The following is a 19,204-nucleotide window of genomic DNA, read 5'->3' as shown; positions in this document are numbered from 1 at the left end:
CGTGCCCTTTCACAGAAGCTTCATCTAAACTACCAGGCAGCAGAAGGCAAGAGGTTAGGCGCAAAATCAAGTTCTCTGAGGGCCTCCGGGTTCACTTGCTAGGGTGCTAGTGATGCTGAGTTTGTGCCTTCTGCCTTGTGTTCCCAGGTGCACCATGAGAGCATACTGGTTTTGAACACTCTGTTTGGAAAGGTCTGGTCTCCTCTTGTGTCTCAGCAGAGCCCAGCAGCTGGGCAACTCCTGGCTGCCTCAGTGAAATTTCTTTTCCGTGCTAGGGATGCAGTGTTCATAGTATTGGGCATATGAGATTGTCCGGGCTCCCCTTAGGAGGTAATTCACTATGTCTGCAGAGGGAGGTTGTTCGACCTGTCTGGACTCAGACTGAGATCAGGCTGCCTTAGAGTGGTGAAATTGGCTGATAAAAGGTTGTCTCTGCAGCTGCAGTTTCCTCCAAGAACGTAGTGCTCAAGTGAGAGTAAAGGCACTCATACAACTAAAAGGTGTGGGAAGTGATTTGTGGGGGACAAAAAGCTTTTATTTTCAGTCAACTGTGAAAATGAGGAGGATCTTTAAGATTAATGAAAACCCTGCTTCTTTTTTTAACTCCAGGCAGCTGGGCCAACAGGTGATCAGATCACTAGAAACTAATGAAAGGAGTAAAGAGCTGTAGAGGACTTCTGAGTCCTTTCTGTTCTGAAATATCTCTGGACAGGCTGATAAGGCAGTAAAGGTACACTGAGTCGTGGTCTTGGAGCAGGAAGTAGGGGAAGGAGCAGTGGAAGATTTTCAGAGGGCAGGACCATGCTTCAAAGGAAGGAAGAAATAGGCTGTTCTATTGCATTGGGTGGAACTAAAGAATTAGGCAAACTCAACAGTCATTGCTAATCTGGATTAATAACATGAAAAGGCTCTTTGTATTAATGAAACTCTTAGAATATCTTAACAGTTTCAGAAAACTAATGAAATTTTCAAATCCTCATTTCTTATGACAGATGGATGACCTATATTTTTCCTTTGAGCCTGTAAATTGCTGCTTTACTCCATGATTAGTTTGCTTATGGTATTTCTTTTAAGTATTGAAGTCATATAAGAATAGAAGAATGGCTGTACCTGGTCAGAGAAGATGCCTGGATAGCCATAGATGCTGCTTCCAACAGTATTCAACACAGGCAGTCTTGTTGGACAGCCCCTCCTGTGCAGCTACTAAATGTGTGCAGTGGGCCCCACTGATGTGCCCATGGATGACTTGGAAAGTGATGTTTGAAACCTCATGCATGGCACATCATGAGGAGCAATCTATCACACCTTCCGCCTCACACCCCCTTTTCCCTAGTTCCTTCCAGGTGAAGGCTGCCCTTTACTGTGAGGGTGGTGAGGCACTGGAATGGGTTGCCCAGGGAAGCTGTGAATGCTCCATCCCTGGCAGTGTTCAAGGCCAGGCTGGACAGAGCCTTGAGTGACATGGTTTAGTGTGAGGTGTCCCTGCCCATGGCAGGGGGGTTGGAACTAGATGATTTTAAGGTCCTTTCCAGCCCTAACTATTCAATGATTCTATGTCTCTTCTTATGAGAAGACAATGCCCACTGAATCCTGGCCACCAAAAGTTTCTTTTTTTTATCCTCTGTCCTGTAAGCCTCACTGCTCGGTCCCCCTGTGGGGAGCTGTTTGTGCAAAATCCAGCTGATTTGTCCCCAAACCATTTCACGGAAGCAGCGTGGAAGAGTCATACGCCACTTGTGTAGTTTCTTCACCTTTGCGTCCCACAGACCACGTTCATGAGAAGCCCTGGTGTAGAAGCGTGGACCTGCTGCTCCTTCCTTGGTCAGCTGGGGACTTAGGCTGGAAAACCCAACACCGGGCATCAAATGTTTACAGGGTGCCCAGGCTCATCATGTTTTTCATAGTGAAAGGGCAACCATGGCAACATGCACCTGGCTACAGCCGCTCTTGTGGCTCTTCCAGTACCTCTTGTTTTTTTTTTTTTTGCTGGCCTTTTGTTTTTATTTATGCCCTTACTAGCCAAGGCGCTGCGAAATTACAGGACCTACTTGACAACCTCCTTCTGAGCAAAGAAATGGAAAGTATCAGTACATGCTTACGGACTGTTGGCAGCAGGGCAGCTTGTGGACTTCCTTGCCTTAAATGATTGAGGGAAGGGGGGGGATTATTTTGTTTTATTGTATCTCCTTTAGTTGACTTGTATCCTATGTGCTCTCCAAGTGCTTATTGAGCCCACAGAAGCTTTTGACATCAACACCTTTCTGTATCAAGAAGTTTGGCATTGAGTGGATCTTCTGTTTTATATATATATAATAGTAAATTTTAAAAACAAGCCACAAAACTCAAAGAACCATTCCTTCTGCTTGTCTTGAGCCTGACACCTGTTAACTATGTAAGAAACTTCCCCAGTCCTTGTGCTGGACGAGACAGAGAGCAGTTCTGTTCATGCCACTTCTGATTTCATTAAGTCCCTGTCGCATAAACCCAGGACAGTCCCGCTCTCCATTATTCCTTTTCAGGCTAAAGGTCCTTCACTTACATAGCTTGGTGTTTGTAATGAAGCTGTTCCTTACCTTTGATCTTCTGACTTCATACCTTTCTTAATTCTCTTTAAGCCTGCAGAGCAAAGGGGAGAGCCAGGAGTGCACACAGGATCTGTGTAGGGGTATAATGTTTTGTTCTCTTTCCTAATAATTAAACTTATTTAGTTTTAAAGTGTGTCTCAACTGGAGAGCATTTTGTAACATGTCAGGCAGAAGTATGATTAGAAATGCCTCTTTCAAAGAACTGCGTGTGTGTATGCTAAAAAACTGGATGGGGGGAGGCATTTCATAGTTATTACTGCTTCCTCAAAATTCACATAAAAGGTATTTTTAGGGGCGTGTTTCAAAACTATGCATAATTATATAACCTATGTGTTCGTTATGCTTTGAATGTGTTTTTCTGCCTGCCACATGTGCACAGTGAGAGATTTAATGGGACTAGCTGAGTTATAAACCAGGAGCTGTCCTGGTTTAACGTCCTTAAGGATTTTTGGTTTTTAAGAAATGAGATGTGCTTTCAAAGTATATTGTGAAATATGCCAGAGATCTTGCAAAGGCTGTTGATACCTGTTAACAGTAATGTGTTACTGTCAGGCAAGATTTGTGAGGTTATATGCCCTAACTAGGTGCATATGACTAAGCAAATTTATCAGGAACCTACCCATGCTTGCAAATTTTTAGGTACACATCAAGCCTAACCTAAAGTATGTAAGAATATAAGAAATATATAAGAAAAGGCGTTTGGCCCTTCTCAGTCTCAGCAGCACATGCTATTCTTTTTAAGATGAACATTTGGGCTTAATTGCTTTCTGAATCCCTCATACTCTCCTAACATCCACAGTTGGTGGGCTGAGTATATTAGAAGACATGCCTCTGCCGATTCCCTTCAGTATCTTGTTTATGGACATCTTGTTACGTGGATTTGTCTAGTTTCATACTGAAGACACCACCAGCAGTTAGGAGATACTGAACTACTTCATACTAACACAGTGCCAGTTTGGGCGCAGTGGAGCTTCCTGAATTTGCAACCTGCAGTATCTCTAAAGACTTCCTGTATAGTTAATATTCTCTACTTCTCTCTTTGTATCTTCTGTGTTACTCAGGCACAAAAGATTGTTTTTAGCACTCAGAAAATAAAATATGTTGTTTATTTTGGCAAATGAGACATACGTCCTGAAATTTTCAAAGACCAAACTAAAGAAGAAACATAAATGTGTCATTTAATTTTTTCATACTATATTTCGATCAAATATGAATGTGTGGGGTTTTGGCCAGACACAGGGACTGGGTCCAATGTCAGATATTCTGCATTCCCTTCATTAAGAAGCTGATTTGATTTTCATCTTTAAACCCTTATTACAAGCTTGGTGTCATTTCAGTAGCTGTCTGTGTGTGGCCTTGCCAGCTTTGGGCAGTATTTTACCTATAGGTCAGAATCAAAATCTGTAGCTCTTTTGAAATGCTTATGGTACCTGGAATCCTTATTATGGATCTGTTTGTAGGAATTCCATATTCCAAATGCCACTTGGTGAAGTGCAGTGCCAAGTATAGGGTACTGTTCTTAGTGCCCTACTTCATAGAAAATGGGAAGAGTTGCCAGAATATTTAGAGGAAGGTGGTGGAGTTGGGGCCTAAACAGTTGGGTCACATATTTCCCTTAAATTCTTTTTCTCCTCTTCAGGAGGAGGAAGAAGACAATGGAATTAAGGGAAGCTCTTGAAATAAGGATTATATAATTTGAGCTTCGGTAGATATTCTGTGTTTCCTTCCTGAGAAATTTCTATCTTCTCTTGAAAAAAAAAAAAAAAGTCATCTGGGGTTTGAATAGGCTTTGGTTTGGTTTGGTTTTTATCTCCTTGCATTCATTGTTCCTTCTGCGTGGTGTTGGGGCGTCCTTCCTCTGCCTTACTAATGAAGTACCATGTGCTGATCTGAGGAATTTGTGCATCTTGCTAAGGGTCCCACTGAGGCATATATGTTCAGATCCTTATTATTATCATAGAGATATTATCTTACAAGTGATACAATGAATAAAACTGAAGTTCTTCTGGATAATCATAATTTTTTTCTCAAAATATTTATTCCATGTTTGCACTAACGTATTGAATTCTGCTGCTATTCTGCATATTCAGTGAAAACTGTATATAGCTTTGATTTTATTATTTCCTTCCATAAATAACATGCACAATTAATTCTTCAAAATCCTTGTTATATACATTTTCATACAGTCCCTACCTTACAAGAAGATGTGTGAAAGTCTGAAAAACCTTACGTTTTTATAATCAAACTATGTATATATTTTAGCTTTTCAACTGCCTAATGAGGAAGCTGTTAAAAAGTAAGCTTATTCTGAGCCAGAGCAGGTTGTTTGTTAGCTAACTGGTTCCATTAGAATGGGAATTTCCCTTTCACTTTAGGAGTTAGTACAGAGTTGAGGAATTTAAAGTAAATGGAAATTCTGAGATATGTAATTAGTTGTTTATCTTCTAAAACTTGAACTGATAGCTGAGTAGCAATTTTAAAAGAAAAATGGAATTAATAAACATTCATTTTGGTAGTCATTAAGGTGGTTGAATTTCAGGTGAGCTACTTTTATCCACTGTTTACCAATTATTTTCCCATGTCCTTTCATAAAGTCAAAATCATTTTGCAACCAGTGTCCTTATACTCCGAAATGGAAATGCTTTGGCTGGACTGCAATATTGGCTTCAAAGCCTAGGAAATTGAAAGAAAAAATACACTGAAAGGTGTTGGAATGGGCTTCCATCTCCTCAGCTGGATCAGTTTTCTTATAGGTTAAGCATGGAAGCACTTAGTCTGGTGCTGCTTACCACCTCTCCATACCACACCCTATTCAGTCAGGGGGAAGAACAGGTTAAATAAGGAGGATAGGGCCAGCTGGAGCATGGGGTGACAGCGAGGAGCAGATAAGGGGAAAAGCAGCACTCCTGATGCTTTGGGAAACTGGTCACACAGGCCTGCGCCCACTAAAGACTGTCCTCCGGACTTGGATGGTAAAACTGTGCCTGTGTCTTAAGACCTTTAGGTGTTATTTCCCATTCAAGGCAGCATTGTGTAAATACTGAAGTACCTGAGCAGGGTAGCAGGCTGTGCCTTTAGGTGTCTCTCACCTGTGTTCTTGAGCAGCTCCTGGGTTTTGAATGCATCTCTAGTTCCTTGCTGCTTTCTCTATTACCTGCTTCTCCTCTTCATCAGACTGTGGAAAGATTTGGTATCCACCTTCACCTTATCCATCATCCTAACTGTTAGTTGTCCTTTCTCATGTGAATAAATGGCAACGAGGCTGCACCAGGCTGTCACAGCTCTGGTTCCTTTGGCTCTTTGTCTCTGCATAGCAAATACTGTGCCAGGCCAGGTCCCTCTCTGGCTTCAGATCTAGCTTTCCTTTCCTGCTTCTCCCACTCTCTTCTTCAAGATCCAGGTTTCAGCTGCAGACTCTGGCTCTGTTCCCTCTCTGTGTCCTTTCTTTTCTTCTCGGGGTGGACTAAGCCCTTTTCTGCTTTCTTTTCCCTTCCACTCACCCTTTTTAGCTGTCTGCTCTGGCATCACTGAGAGTCCATGAAGGAAAAATGTTATGGCTGTCACTTCATGACCTGCTGCAGACCAGACCTATACCTGCACAGCAAGTATTATTGAGCCCCTGCAGGGAGCATAGACTCATGGAATGGTTTGGGTTGAAAGGGACCTTAAAGCTCATCCAGTTCCAACCCCCTGCAATGGGCAGGGACTCCTTCCACTAGACCAGGTTGCTCCAAGCCCCTTCCAGCCTGGCCTTTGAACACTGCCAGGGGTGGGGCATCCACAGCTTCTCTGAGCAATGTGATGGCCCTGAGGCACCCTCTGCTTTTCCTTTCTCTACCACTCCAGATCATACTTCTGTCAGTTTAAGATGTCAGTTCTTTTAATGTGGACAAGAAACCAGCATTAGGACAGTGTCCCAGTGGAAAAGTCAAGCTTCAGGTTAAATAAAGTCTGTCAAAACTTTTAAATACAGTTAGAAAGTTAGTCTTAGAAGTAGAAAAGATGGAGCAGTTTCAGCTGAAGTTAACTGCTTATACCTGTGTAGTTTGGTGGCACTAGCCCAAACAGTGTTCCCATTGCCCACTTGCTTATTTGTGCCCTGCACTGTCCCCTCCTGGGTGCCAATAGGAGTATGGGGGAACTGAGTCAGGAATGTGATGTGAATGGCAGCTTGTGGTGGGGTGAAGGTGTGTGGGTTAAGGAGTACTTGGCTGGACCACTTTTTCAGTCTGGTTTACCTCTTGGCTTCAAATATGCTTGTATCTGCACTGGAGACCAAGGGCTTGTGGGAGGGCAGGGATAAGCAGGTGGGAGTAGAAAGAGCAGAGGTGGATGAGCTTTTTTGGTAGTAGTCTGGAACACTTACTGATCAGTAACTTCAAATCACAGTCAGGTCAGCTTCGAGGGCGTGTTGGCCTCTCAGTTTGCAAGGTCCTATGGAAAAATAACCTTAGAGCAGAAAATGCCTTGAAGGAGACAGTAATTCTTTGGAAGACACCTGTGGTTATTGATTGGCTTTATCTCACTCTCGAAGGTTAAGCAACTGAGTCACGCTGCCTGGACTCCTGTTGTAACTAAAAGACAGAGACAGGCACTTACAAGGAATACATGACATGACCTCATCATCCATGCTTTCATGGTTTCTTAAGAAATTTCACGTTTAAGAAGTTATCACTTTTAAGTGGATATTCTGGTTGGGGGTGGGGGGGGGATTAAATGAAATAAGTGTGTATGTGCACATTTATCTTGTATAGCTACAGCAACTCTTTTCAGTTGCATTCAGTGTTTTCTATGTTCTCTTTGCTGAAATTGCTGAAGGATTTTACTTAAGTATATGAAGCTGTTCTCCTCAGACCAAGCTTGAAAGGTTGCTGAAGTACTGAAGCTTTGCTTAATGTTTAAATCCTTTTTGTTGGTGCTGAGTTATAAATAGTAAGTGGCTGAAGGAAAAGGTGAAAGGGATAAGGAAATGTGGCAGCAGCTGGGAAGCGATGGGAACTACTGTCCCAATTACTCCTACAGCTTCAGCAATATGTAGCAAGAAACTGGGATTAATAGGAACACTATATAACATATTCTACAGTGAGAGTCTAAAATATATATGTATTTTTTAATTGTGTATTAGATCAATGTATCTGATGCCTAATACCAGCTGTTGTCTTGATTCCCGTTCAGTGCCAGTACTGAATAGTGGAATTAAAGGAGAGATAATTATAGTATGGGATTTCCTGAGGTCGTACAGTTTTATTTTAATGTATTGTTCTGTATCAGGATGCTGTTGCTTAATTTAGGTCTAACTATAGAATATAACGATACTGTTCCCACCCTTGTATGTATAACGTGCACACACACAATGTGTCTGTGTCTACATATACACAGATCCTTTTAAATATGTATTTTTTTTTTCAGATATTTAATGTGTACTTAAAATTGTCAGTTAACAGTTCTGCTGTAGCTCATGTAAAGTTGCTAATATTTTTCTTCAGTTAAATAATCTCTTCTAATTTTATCATTTGGTTTCCAGTAAGTCAGTTACAGTTAAAAAGCATAGACTCACAAGGGAAAAAAAATTAAAATGGAAATGGTCTTAAAAATAGATATTTATTTTCAATTTTATTTTTTTTATTTTATTTTTTTTTTTGTGAACTGCCTATTTCTACACAGTGCCTAAAACTTTCTTACCAATTCTGATAAATGTGGAGGAGAGACTCTTAACTGGAGACTGATAAGCTGTTTCTCAGGAGCTGTTTATTGTACTTGTGCGGTCTTGAGAATATCGTGATTAGGTATATGTTAAGACCCCAGGATATTCACTTCCTATGTTTATTAATATGTCATAGACATCAGGTTTTAAGTCTGTATGCTCATTTGTAAGTATACTATTGAAATCTAGTATAGTAGATTGCAGCAAATACATGTTATCAGGAGAACTGTTTTTCTTTAGAAGAAACATATTTTAAAGCCAAAATCATGTCTTTGTTTAGAAACACTTTACCAATTGTTAGCAGCCTGACTCACTAAATGGTCAAAAATCAGTGTCCACTCTGTCAACTTCTATACTATGAAGTGGTACACTGTGCAATACAGTATTTTAAACAGGAGGAACCAAAGTTAGCTCAACTCAGCCTGCTGTTTGTCCACATCAGATAAAGATACACAGGAGACAGAACTAATTGACTTGAGCTTCCTTGTGTTAATTTGATACCTTTAAGTAGTTTTTCAGGTCTTTGTTCTCTGATCTGCATGGACTGAAGTACATATGTGATTATAACTTGTTCCATAACTAAATGTGACTGTTCGCAAAGGTACCTGTAGATACACTGAGCGACCTCTGTTGCAGTGCTAATGAATCCATTGCCTATGGCATTTTTTTGTGGCAAAATGCTGTTTAATTTCATTAGAAAGGAAAATGGAAATTGAGCAATTAAACTTCTTATTTCAAACCCTTACAGTGGAGTGCTTTAATTTTTCAGCATGATAATCCTGACCTTGACAGGCCTCACGTTTGTGGCTGGCAATGAGCGTTGGCAGAAACAAAGCAAAAGAGTGAATGTCTTCTTGAAAGTTTGCAAACTTTACTTGAAGAACAGTTCAACAGTTATACCAGTCTGAACGGTCGGAGTAATAAACTGCAAGTGTTTATATGGCCTATAAAATGACAACCTATAAAGATAGGGAGAGCTATAAATAAACATATATTGCTGTTGCAGAAGTACTTTCTATGTCACTGCTATCTGCTGCATCACATGCAAAAACTTTTTTCACTCTGTAAAACACTGTCAGTCTCAAATGTGAAAAATCATGAGACTTTAAACTCATGATACTTGAAACAAAACTGATTTGTCTTCTAGTATTTCAGATTGAATATGCTTGTTATATAAAGACTAGGTAATGGAAAGTAGAACTAAAAGATTTAAGAACCATAGCAAATACATTTCTATTTGATTCTTCATTAGCCTGTTGTCACTGAGGCAGGATCAAAAGAACCTTGCACGTGTAGATGGGAGCAACAGTGAGTTATAGCAGATATGTACCTGTCTCCCCTCTTCTGTGTGTATGCACTAAGACAGCTACTGTCTCCAATTTTGATGTGTACAGATAAACCTGTGCTAAAAAAATTGGGTAGGGGGAAAAATGTATAACAAAAAAGAGTCTTAAAGAATTGCACATGAATAGACTGTCAAGAGAAATTATGACTTTAGCATTCATTCTGGTCATCTAGGTGTTCTCAGATAGAGCCTTGCTGTTTCCAAGACATTCAATTCAGTGCTGGGATGCGTAGATGAAAATGGCCATTCCACGCAGGAGGCTGAAGTAGATGATCTTCCTTTGCTGTACCTGACTCTTCAAGCAGCATACCTTTGTACAGGCGCATATAGTATGGTGTGCCAAAATCCTCTTCAGTCTGACAACAAGTACAAAAAAAGAATTAGAAGTACCATGCTGAAGTCTGTCTGGGTTAGCATTTCATCTGGTTGTGTTGTGAACAGTGAAGGACTGCGTGTGAAGTGGAGAGATGGGTTTTGTCAGTTTTATATTTTGGCTTCTGTCAGGCAGTAGCTTAGCACTGAGCCAGGGTAACTCCAGTCCGCTGAAGTAATTATCTGGTTATATACTCACCCACTCCAGCTTTGTCGAATTCCTTTGCTATGGCTGTTTATAGCTCTTGGCTCCACAGTCTTCCACAGCAATGAGTTTGAGTTGCACTGTGTAGTTGAGTCTTGGGGGGTGGAACTCCTCATGTACCACCTCACCGCCCTTTATTTAAATCTGTTATTTGATTGTTTCTTTTTATTTCAGCCAGTTCTTTTTTTTTGTAAGAAATGCTGTTATAGTCATCTGGGTATTGCCATTCATAATTTCACATGTGTTTTACAGCTCATACAGAAACGGAAGTTTAGCATTGTAGGTTGTACTTTTCATCTTTGACTGTCTGCTTGTCAGATCCTCTTTTCATTTTGAGGTTGGGTGATCTCGCTAGTGCGTGATATGAGAAAACATGGGGAATTAATGAGGTATAATGATACAAGAACAAAATGCAGTTATTTCCTGTCAAATCAGCTGATACTAGTCTATGTTACGTATCCAAACATTACTTCATCCCAAGACAAGCTCATCAGTGAGTAACATACAGACGTCTCTTCATTGTATTGGCTGTATATCCCATTACATGATCAGAGATTGCATGCTGCCTCTTACATGTTCTTCATGTCCTTACTTGTTCTCTCAAGTATTTTGCTATTATGTTAACAGACATTCATCCATCATACATCGGTAAACCAGAGCAGATATCATCATGGCATGCCCATTTCTATTTAAGTGACGAGAGAAGAGCTGTGATCTTTATGTAAACATTATGATGGGGATAAACTGTGCGAATAATTCATGCAGCTGCAGCTTGCCTTTAACTGTGTCTAGAAGTATCTGAAAAAGAGGACAGGAGGGAGGAAGCCGTAGCTACATGCAGCAGGAATTATTCTAGTGAGCCAAATCCAGCCAGTAATTTTGGGGACCTCAGTCCAAATGAACTTTCTGGCTTTGGAGGAAATACTACATTTTTTTAGAAGTTTTTCTGTCATTGCTGTATTTTTTATAGAAGCATATGCAAAAGTTTGAATTTTGATTGCCTCCAGGAGTTTTAAGTAAAACAGTAAAAACTCTGAAGATGAAAATTAAGATTTGGCAGTGTTGTTAACAGAAGAAAAAATAAGCTTTTGAGCAGCGTACTCAGGCAACAAAGATAGTTTATTTTAGAATTAAACACACCACTTTTCCTGAACTAAGCATGCTAAGCAACCTGGAATTCACTTTGCATATCAAAAATATGTGACTATTCTAATTTGTTAAGGAGTTTAAGAATCATAAACTAAAGAAGTTGAATCTAAGAGTTATTTTGGCTTATGTTCTTTTATTTACTCAGTTGTATATCCCAGATAAATGTAAGTCTCTGGGCTTGTACTAATGTGAAAACAGAACACTATCCACGTTTTTGTCCCAGTTTGCTGACTTACGTGCAGATCCACATATGGAAAGAGACAAAATATGTAACTGACATCCCCAGCGCAAATCTTAAGCCTTTACTCTTGGTTATACTTTTGGATAAAAGACCAAGGGTCTGATCTTTCAGTCACAGCAAAGGCAGAAAAAGAGCAACAAGCCGCCAAGGGCAAGATGCTGTGAGCTAGCAGGACCAGACCTGGGGTATCCATAGCTAACCTTGAGGCACTGACACCCTGGGTAGCAGCCTAGAGCAAAGCAAGTCAGTGTGCTGAACTGGCCCTTTGGTAATACTTGCTGGCTAATTTCCAACTTGTGGAGTAGCGGATCCCTGTTTCCTAGGCAAGCATTCAGGACACTAACCCATAGATAAAAAGTGGTCATTTATCACCTCCACTAAGTGTATTGTGTAGATGGAAGCACCTGTTGCACCTTGCACAGAACTCAAGCTTGTTAGGCTCTGTGAAATACCTTCAGAGCATGGGGAGGTTTGACTTGGTGACCCTCCTTCGTGAGTCCCAAATAACAGTGGGGACATGCTGTTTTTTCAGATTGGTAAGCAAGCATAGTTAAGTATGGTGAAATGTCGTAGCTGAGGGTACTGAGCATGGTTAGGACACACAACTCCAGCTTATTTTGTCACTCAGGTAAATGTGCTGGTTTGTATGGCGTGTGATAAAAGTGTTAGATGCATCTTTGGTGTGCCTCAGATGGTTCCTATTGTAGGTCAGAAAAAAATCCATTAGAATGGATTTTTATTTTTTGTCTTCTGAGAAGCATAAAGTGTAGATGGGCTCAGGGTCACCTTTAAAAGGTCAGCTTTAAGCCCCTGTAACATGAAGCAGCCTGCCGAGTAAATTAGAAGTGCTTTGAAATTTCAGGCCGCAGTAGCTATGACATGGAAGTTCTTTGGGCATTTGTCCTCCTCCTTTCATTCCCTCACTGAAGGCTCTACTTGGAAAACCTGTAGTGCTTCATATAAAACACTTCTGCTCAAGAAAATGCTTCTTTCAGCCATTGAGTCCCCTTCCCAGCCTGTGAATGTGGCTGAAGTGTCATGTACAGAGGGCACACCAGGTCAGACTAATTCCTATTTGGGAAGCAGTGGTCACCAGCCAGGGACTTGAACCACATAAGAAGCTAGTCTTGGAGGAGAAGTACATGGGCACAGTAGTGAAGGTTGCTGTAATTATCTTCTTTTTCAGGGGAGAAATCCCCCACAAACCCCAAAACTGATTCTGCATTTTTCAGTGTGTGAGTTTATGTTTATATATAAATCCATATTATTGCTACAAAAAGTAAAGACTCACTGATACTGTCTTTATTTTGCACCTGTAATTTTCAACAACCAGCTGTTTGGTTAAGGATCACAGTGGGAAAGGGAGGATTAGAAAGCAGTTGCAGTTTTGAATTTCTCGAGACGTCTGTGCTTGACCCACACTGTCCCACACGACATTCTTATCTCTAAATTGGAAAGACATCAGTTTGACAGATGGACCACTCTGGATAAAGAACTGGCTGGATGGCTGTGTGCAAAGAATTATGGTCAGTGGCTCAGTGTCCAGATGGAGACCAGTAATGAGTGATGCCCCTCAGGGGTCGATGTTGGGACCGGTCTTGTTCAGCATCTTTGTCGGTGACATGGACAGTGGGATTGAGTGTGCTCTCAGCGAGTTTGCCAATGACACCAAGCTGTGTGGTTTGGTTGATACTCTGGAGGGAAGAGATGCCATCCAGAGGAACCTCGACACGCTTGTGAGGTGGGCTGATGCCAACCTTATGAAGTTCAACCATGACAAGTGCAAGGTCCTAGACCTGGGTCGGAGCAATCCCAGGCACAGCTACAGATTGGGCAAAGAAGAGATTCAGAGCAGCCCTGCGGAGAAGGACTTGGGGGTGCTGGTCGATGAGAAACTTAACGTGAGCCGGCTTCAGTGTGCACTCTCAGCCCAGAAAGCCAACCGTATCCGGGGCTGCATCAAAAGGAGCGTGACCAGCAGGTCGAAGGAGGTGATCCTGCCCCTCTACTCTGCTCTTGTGAGACCTCACCTGGACTATTGTGTGCAGTTCTGGTGTCCTCAACATACAAAGGACATGGAACTGTTGGAACAAGTCCAGAGGAGGGCCACGAGGATGATCAGCGGACTGGAGCACCTCCCATATAAAGACAGGCTGGGAAAATTGTGGCTGTTCAGCCCGGAGAAGAGAAGGCTGCGTGGAGACCTCATAGCAGCCTTCCAGTACCTGAAAGGGGCCTGTAGGGATGCTGGGGAGGGACTCTTCATAGAATCAGAGAATAGTTAGGGTTGGAAAGGACCTCAAGATCATCTAGTTCCACCCCCCCTGCCATGGGCAGGGACACCTCACACTAAACCATCCCACACAAGGCTTCATCCAACCTGGCCTTGAACACCGCCAGGAATGTAGCACTCACCACCTCCCTGGGCAACCCATTCCAGTGCCTCACCACCCTAACAGGAAAGAATTTTCCTCCTTATATCCAATTTAAACTTCCCCTCTTTAAGTTTTAACCCGTTACCCCTTGTCCTGTCACTACAGTCCCTAATGAAGAGTCCCTCCCCAGCATCCCTATAGGCCCCCTTCAGGTGCTGGAAGGCTGCTATGAGGTCTCCATGCAGCCTTCTCTTCTCCAGGCTGAACAGCCCCAACTTCCTCAGCCTATCTTCATCAGGGACTGTGGTGACAGGACAAGGGATAATGGGTTCAAACTTAAACATGGGAAGTTCAGGTTGGTTGTAAGAAGAAGTTCTTTACTGTAAGGATGGTGAGGCACTGGAATGAGTTGCCCAAGGAAGTTGTGAATGCTCCATCCCTGGCTGTGTTCAAGGCTGGGTTGGACAGAGCCTTGGGTGACGTGGTTTACTGTGAGGTGTCCCTGCCCATGGCAGGGGGGTTGGAACTAGATGATCTTTTAGGTCTTTTCCAACCCTAACTATTTTATGATTCTATGGCCTCCTGTTTAAGATAATAATGGGCTATTTCTAGGCATGTAGCTGGGTTAGGGTGGATCTCTGGGAAAGCCTGCATAAAATCTCTTGCAAGGATTTTATCTATGCTTAGTTCCATGTGGCAACAGTCACTTCAGTGTTAGTTCACTAGGTAGCCGATTTGTTGTTAACTCATGCATCGTCAGAAGCTATGCCTTTACATTTTTTGTTTGAATTGGAAATTAATGTTGTGATTCGATGTATCATGCAATGTAGGTACAGTGAAGACAATGCCAGGCTTTCTTAATTAAAGGGTCTCGCTACTGGCTTTCGAGATATGTATCCCAGCTTTCAGTTTACTGGTTATACTTCTGTAGTTGAATTTTCTTGACCTGATGACCCTATACATGAGGATCATGAGCTCTCTGTTGGTAGCAGTGAAATTCAAGATCTAATTCAGAGTTTCTGAAGTTAGTGAGAGACCTAACAATGGGTTTAGTAGGCTTTGCGTTAGTCTTAGTGTGTGTGTATAGTTATTATAGTGGGACTAAAGTGTCTACTTCAAGATCATATAAAAATTAAAAAATGCTGCCAAAAAAATCTTTTGCCATGACTTTTAAGAGTCAGTTGAAGTTCATTAATTTTATTAGGCTACTGTATAGGGATATGTGAACATATGGTAAGCTACTTGATTTATTTTTGATATCTGTTAGTTCTAAAAGGCAGTATAAAATGACATAAAGTGATACCAAGTTTTTATCCATGGCCTAAAGAAATGCAGGAATCTTTGCAAAATCAGTGATTTGCAAAATTCTGAGCAAAGGAATATTATTACTATCTGAGGACTTAGTTGTTCTCGTTAACTGAGCTGTGTTTTGAACACCATTCAGTATGTATAGACATTTAAATGAGTGCGGTATTAAAAACTTAGTCACCCAGAGTTGTTCTGAGGGGGATCTGGGAGACAGAGCAACTTCAGAGAACAATTTAATCCATGAAAATCCTAAATTAGCCCCTGGAGGTTCTCTTCTCTCAGCATTGCCTGAGGAATTGAGAAACCTGAGATTACTTTGTGCCTAAAGTTAAATGGAACGCATGTGTTGGGGTTCGTTTGTTGTTTCATTTTTGAGGTGGGGTTTTTGTGTGTGTGTTTGTTAATTTGTTTGTTTTTTCAACTTGTTACAAAGTCTCTTTTGTGTTAATGAAGGTCAAGTTTATTTCCTTTATTTTTTATATTCAAGGCAGTTTTAAAAATACTGGCCTTTTAGGTTCATGTCTTGGGTCTGTTTTTTTGTTTGGGTTTGCAGGGCTTTGGAGTTTGTTTAGGAATCCAGTACTCATGGGTGTGCTGTGCTTGGATTTCATTATGGTGAATCTGCATGGGCTTCTCTTAATCAAGATAGGCTGATCACTGTATCTTGCCTTGATGTACCTCTCATCTCTGAGAGCAGGACTTTCAGACACCCTAGGCATCCACTACCTTAAGCATCTGTTTGCCTAACTCCAACTGTATAGTTTCTTGCAGACACTATTATACGTGCATTTCTCTGCTTCAGTTTTTCACCACTACTGTTTAGAGAGCTTTGGAGGGCAACCAAGATTTCTCTTCTTCTAAATTATTGCTGAAATGTAAGTTCTTCCCCAGCTGGAGCTGTAGTAGTCCAAAATACTATTTTGCTATGAAGCCATGTTCCTTTTCTCTATTGTTCCAGATTTCATTCCCTCCTGAAACCTCTTTCTATGATCCTTTATTTTCTTTGCTACTTTATGAATACTGTCAAGCTGTTTTCAACCTCTCACTGAAAATTAACTATTTGTCTTTGCAATCTTTGTGGTTTCTTCTGTTGTTTCTTCAAACAGCAGTCCAAACAGATATCATCTACAGAGCTAGATGACATCCTGAGAACTGGGTACACAGGGATACAACAGAGCTGCATGGACTTATCATACTGTATCCAATGCAACCTTCTGTTTAGCCTTAGTGTTTTGTAAAGCCAGTTTTAGTGTATCAGATTTATGTCTCTTTTGATCACTATTCTTTTTGGATATAGGCTTTTCTGATCCAACTGCATTTTATGTCCTTAAAAAATTTTGATATCTACATTATTTGAAAAAAAAAAAAAAAAACAACCCCGTCTTTGGAAGCTTAAGTCTTCTGAGAGCTGATCACCACTGCAATCTCAGTCATACCATATCATGAGTTATGTGACAAGTTCCAGCTGTTCCAAAATCAAACCAGTAATATCAGGAAGGAGTTTAAAACTTAGTATGTGTGCCAAGCAAATGTCCACAAACCAGTGATACAAGTCACACATTTTAGTTGACTCAAATTTGTTTACTTATTAACAAAGCTCTATTTTCTGCTCAGTCAAAACTTACTGAGTTAGGTTTTTATGAGTGCAGTGAATAGTAAGGTAAATACATGTTGATCGGCTATTAGAGTATACACCTTGAAGGGAGAACAGTTAGAATGTGTAAACATTGTGTCCTGGCAAATATTGAAACTTTGTTACTGTTGAAGGCTTCTGTTTGTATTTTTCTTCTTACCACATTGTGTCTGGCATGGCTGTAAAGCTGTGCATGTTAGTGAGATTTTTGTTGTATGCATTAGTGCTCATGTAGCAATAATTATTAACATTGTTTGGCATTACTTAGGCCTTTCAATGTGATTCATCTTATGTTACTGTACATCGTGTAGTGGCAAGGGCAGAACCCTGCTTCAAAGGGATTAAAGTTCAAACAGAGAGAGAGACAGGAGATCAGTTTTGCTTTTATGCCCATTTAGCAGTTCTGTGTGTATCCCTATCCACTTCACTGTAACCTTATTTACCCAAGAAATTTATGGTCTAACATCAAGATGAAAATATGGTCATTGATCAGTAGGTTTAAAATTTACTTATTTTTCTGTCTAGACCAAAGCCATGAGGGGTCACTTTCAGCAGTGGAATTTCTCACATGCAGAGAATAAGGTTAGTCTTTGGAGATTTAATTTATTTAGAAATTAGCTAGAGTTAAGATTCAATATGGAGCTGTTTCAGAGTTCATTTAAAATTATGTGCTTAAGAGTGTGTATTATTTTTTAGCAAGTGCTTTAAATTAAACTTTAATTGTATTAAAAGTGGGACCAATAGTAATTTTCTGTTTTATTCTCCCTAAAATTAAGTATTTTAAAACAGCAAAACATTCGAGCTCAGTTATATGAATGGAACCTCAGCTAGAGCTGCAGTGCTAGTGTCTATTATAGGGGAGAATTCTTTCTGGAAAGCCAAATATTACAGGTTTTTATGACATAATTATTATGAAAGATGCTTACTCTTAGTCTTACTTTAAATTGTTATGCAACTCAAATAGACTGACTTGATTTCAGGATTCCTCTTTCAAATTAAAGCCATAATGTGATGCTGAGTATGTTTTGATTAGATTAATTCATACCCATATAATTTATTATAACTTTAGAACACTTTTGCTGATTAGAAAATCATAGCTTTAAAAAAGCATCTTATTTAAATGCAGCATTTAGTTTCATGTTTGATTCACTTTTCAACTCTTGAAATACAATTGGACTGCTTCCGAAAGTGTTCCCACTGATGTCCTCATGATTATGAGCAATCTAAAATTAGCAGTCTGGCTGTTTTCAGATTACTAATAATTCATTTTTAAGAATTCTCATCCATCTTACTCCAAGTGGTTAATTTGGTTTTGCTTATGTTTTTTTTCCTTACAGTGATGATATGTAGGAAACAGATTATAGTCACTCACAAATGGTAAATGTAAATACCAATTATCACTACATTATGGGCTTATTTAAACAAAGAAGGTCTGTAGCAAAGACTCCTTTTAAGTGCTCCTGTAAACTTTCTTGAAGAGATGACTGTGGACTTGGCTGTATGAATTATTGCAAATGGCAGCAAAACTGAATAAATTTGGTTAATACCTCTCATGTTATTTCCTCTTCTTACATCTTCCACTTCAGAGCACTTTCTGTATAATTAATAGGAAGGATTTTGGAGGATGGTAAGTCATGAAAGCAGTACTCATGCTTACTGTGTCTCAAATCTCGTTCTATAGATGCGGGCATTACTTGTGTATACATTTGGTTTATCATCCACAGAAACTGGTGGATATTTCATCATTGATTTCAGTGACAGTTGGACCAAGATTCTGCATTTGTATAGTCTGGTTTTGTTTTGTTGTGTTTTTTTTTTTTTTTTCTTGAATGATGGTGTCTTTTCAATTAGAAGCTTTCCTTGTCCAAGTGTGGTTTGTGAACCTCTGCATTGTTTAGAGTAACATACCAGCTTTTGGGGGGTTTGTTTTAAAGAGAAAGAGGTGCGGTTTCTGTTTTTGTGTGTCCTAAACTATATCACTTTATGTTAAAGCAAGTTATTAATTTATATTAATTTGTACTACAATTTACTTTGTATTTTACTAATGAAATACTTTTTTTTTTCCCCGTTACTTCACTGTAAGGATACCCGATCATAAAATATTCTAGTAAACAAAATGGCAAAATAATCATTAAAATGATGCCATAATTTCTTGTTAGCTACTGAGTAAACTGTCATCATTCTAAATGCTAAGCTTTAATTTAAGAATGCTCGCCAGTGTTATGTTTGTGAAGCCTAGGTAGAAGTGTTGGTGTTGAGGTCCGTATATTATGAATTTATTGTTACA

At 40.1% G+C, this 19,204-nt stretch overlaps 1 protein-coding gene across 4 annotated transcripts in view; it reads left to right on the top strand.

Annotated features, from left to right (window-relative positions):
- Positions 1-19,204, top strand: part of VEGFC (vascular endothelial growth factor C) — a 102,570-nt gene that overhangs the window by 35,354 nt on the left and 48,012 nt on the right. For 2 of the 4 annotated variants that reach the window (XM_065694980.1, XM_065694998.1), the window contains exon 2: positions 17,443-17,499. The exons of the other annotated variants lie outside the window; for them this stretch is intronic. In XM_065694980.1, the coding sequence (XP_065551052.1) occupies positions 17,443-17,499 (57 nt within the window). The remainder of the gene's footprint in view (positions 1-17,442; positions 17,500-19,204) is intronic. 4 annotated transcript variants of the gene reach the window in all.

This window comes from Lathamus discolor, chromosome 1 (genome assembly GCF_037157495.1).
Source record: "Lathamus discolor isolate bLatDis1 chromosome 1, bLatDis1.hap1, whole genome shotgun sequence".
NCBI lineage: Eukaryota > Metazoa > Chordata > Aves > Psittaciformes > Psittacidae > Lathamus > Lathamus discolor.
Note: the sequence above shows the minus strand (reverse complement) of the source record. Positions and strands in the feature narration are given on the sequence as shown.